We start from the raw sequence: 2166 nt of genomic DNA on the forward strand, positions 1-2166 counted from the left end.
GAGCTCCGGATCGTATACGAATGGACAACCCATGCACGTGTTGTATCATTTCTTCCCGAACGTACCGGCTGGTTTTAAAATAATAGAAGCTCCGCAACAACCGATTTACTTACCTGTTACAACGAACGTGATTAGTACATTAATAGTACGCATACTTGATCAGGACGGTCAGTTGGTAAACTTCAGAGACGAAGAAGTGACCGTGAGAGTGCACTTGAAATCGGTGTGAGTAGTAGGGTATTTAATATGGGTATAGTGTACGACGTTCGAAGAAAAGCACAGGAAAATCTGGGTGATAGAGTAATGTATAAAACGGTACGAAAGGATGTAAAACCTAACAGTAAGCGAAAATCAACTACCCAGTTAACACGCGTCAATCGTCAGTATTTAAGCAACTTAGGTTTTCAACTACTATAAATGGAGTCCTTAAACGTCACGGAGAAAATAAAAGTAGATAACTCGATTGTAAGTTACGAATATCATTCCCATCAACCGTTTGGTTCTACTAGCTTCGGTAACAATGATGAAATTCGTATAGGCATACCCGAAATAGACAATTACACATTGCCTCATGAAAGTTTTTTGTATGTGGAAGGGAGCGTACGTAAACTGGATGCGAGTGGTAAAGCAACAAAAGATGCTAGTGCAACTGCAAAATTGATAAATAATCCTGTAGCGTTTATGTTCAGTGATATTCGCTATCTTATAAATGGTGTTCAAATAGATGGAGTGAGAAACGTGGGGTTAACATCATGTATGAAAGGATACTTTTCGTATACCCCTCACGATATAATAAAGTTGGCGAACGCAGGTTGGAACATGGGCGAGGATCTGCTAGGTCAAGTGGTCCCAACATCCCCTGTAACGGATGCAATAATGGATAAAAATGGAAATTTTGGATTGAGTGTACCGCTAAAGACATTAATAGGGTTTGCTGAAGATTTTAAAACAATTGTGATGAATGTGAGACAAGAGCTAGTGTTAATTCGTAATAATGATGATAATGATGTGCTTGTGAATACGGTAGAAGAACCGTTACAGTTAAAAATCGATAAAGTTGTGTGGAGAATGCCCCATCTAGCCGTAGGCTTACGAGAACAATTAGCTCTAACAAAAATAGCAGGACGAAATATTGATCTGCAAATACCTTTTCGCAGTTGGGAAGTACATGAATATCCTTCTTTACCTCAAACAACAAAGCATTCATGGGCTGTGAAAACAGCTCCGCAGTTGGAAACACCTAGATTTATAATAATTGGGTTTCAAACAAAGAAGAAAGGAAAACAGTTGGCGAACATGGCAACCTTTGATAATGTAAAACTCACCAATTTGACGGTATTCCTAAACGGTGAACGCTACCCATACGATAATCTGAACGTGGACTTTGATAGTAATCGTGTCGCAGTGTTATATGACATGTATACACGCTTTCAAAAGTCCTACTATGGGAAGGAAGGAGAACCATTACTCACTCCGAAACAATTTATTGAAAATTATCCACTGATTGGAATTGATTGTACATATCAAGCAGAAGCGCTACACAAAAGTGGGGTAGAAATACGGATAGAATTTACGACAAAAAATCCGATTCCTGATGGTACCACAGCATACTGTTTAGTTTTACATGATAAGGCGTTTCAATATTCTCCACTAACAAAAATCGTCAAACAAATGACTTGAGTATGGGGAAAGAAGGGTTGGTAGTGTGTAGTTGGATCGGATCCTGAGCCGCATCGCACCCGTAGCTCATCATCCGAAATGTGAGACTTCTATATTCAGCGTAAACAAAAAAAGTCGTAGAGTATAAGTTGTGCGACAGATTTCTACGGCTGCATAGTATGGATAATCGTGTTGATGTACGGAAGCAAGATGTATTCAAATAAAACTCAATACATAATTCTCGATATACAAGGTTTCATGGTCAACGAAGATCAGTTCGTACCTAAAGAATTAGCATCATGTGATAGTAACAAATGCATAACCCACCACGTTTTTCAACCGAGTAGCAGTATAGCTTCATTACCATCTAAATATAGGAATACTGCAAACTGGTTAATGACACATCATCATTGCATCGACTGGAAAGTTGGTTTTATCCATCCAATGGAATTCGACGCCATAGTCAAATATCTGTGTCGGAATGTCAAGAAAGTGTATGTTAAAGGA

General features: G+C 38.8%; 1 protein-coding gene across 1 annotated transcript; it reads left to right on the top strand.

Annotated features, from left to right (window-relative positions):
- Positions 1-417: 417 nt before the first annotated feature.
- LOC139429448 (uncharacterized) lies at positions 418-1680 on the top strand. The gene has a single exon (XM_071195210.1). The coding sequence runs from the start codon at positions 418-420 to the stop codon at positions 1678-1680; it is 1263 nt and encodes a 420-aa protein (XP_071051311.1).
- The last annotated feature ends 486 nt before the right edge of the window (positions 1681-2166 follow it).

This window comes from Onthophagus taurus, chromosome 3 (genome assembly GCF_036711975.1).
Source record: "Onthophagus taurus isolate NC chromosome 3, IU_Otau_3.0, whole genome shotgun sequence".
NCBI classification, from domain to species: domain Eukaryota; kingdom Metazoa; phylum Arthropoda; class Insecta; order Coleoptera; family Scarabaeidae; genus Onthophagus; species Onthophagus taurus.

What these genes read in the sequence shown, in the direction of transcription:
- LOC139429448 (XM_071195210.1), top strand. Translation starts at nt 418, where the DNA reads ATGGAGTCCTTAAACGTCACGGAGAAAATAAAAGTAGATAACTCGATT.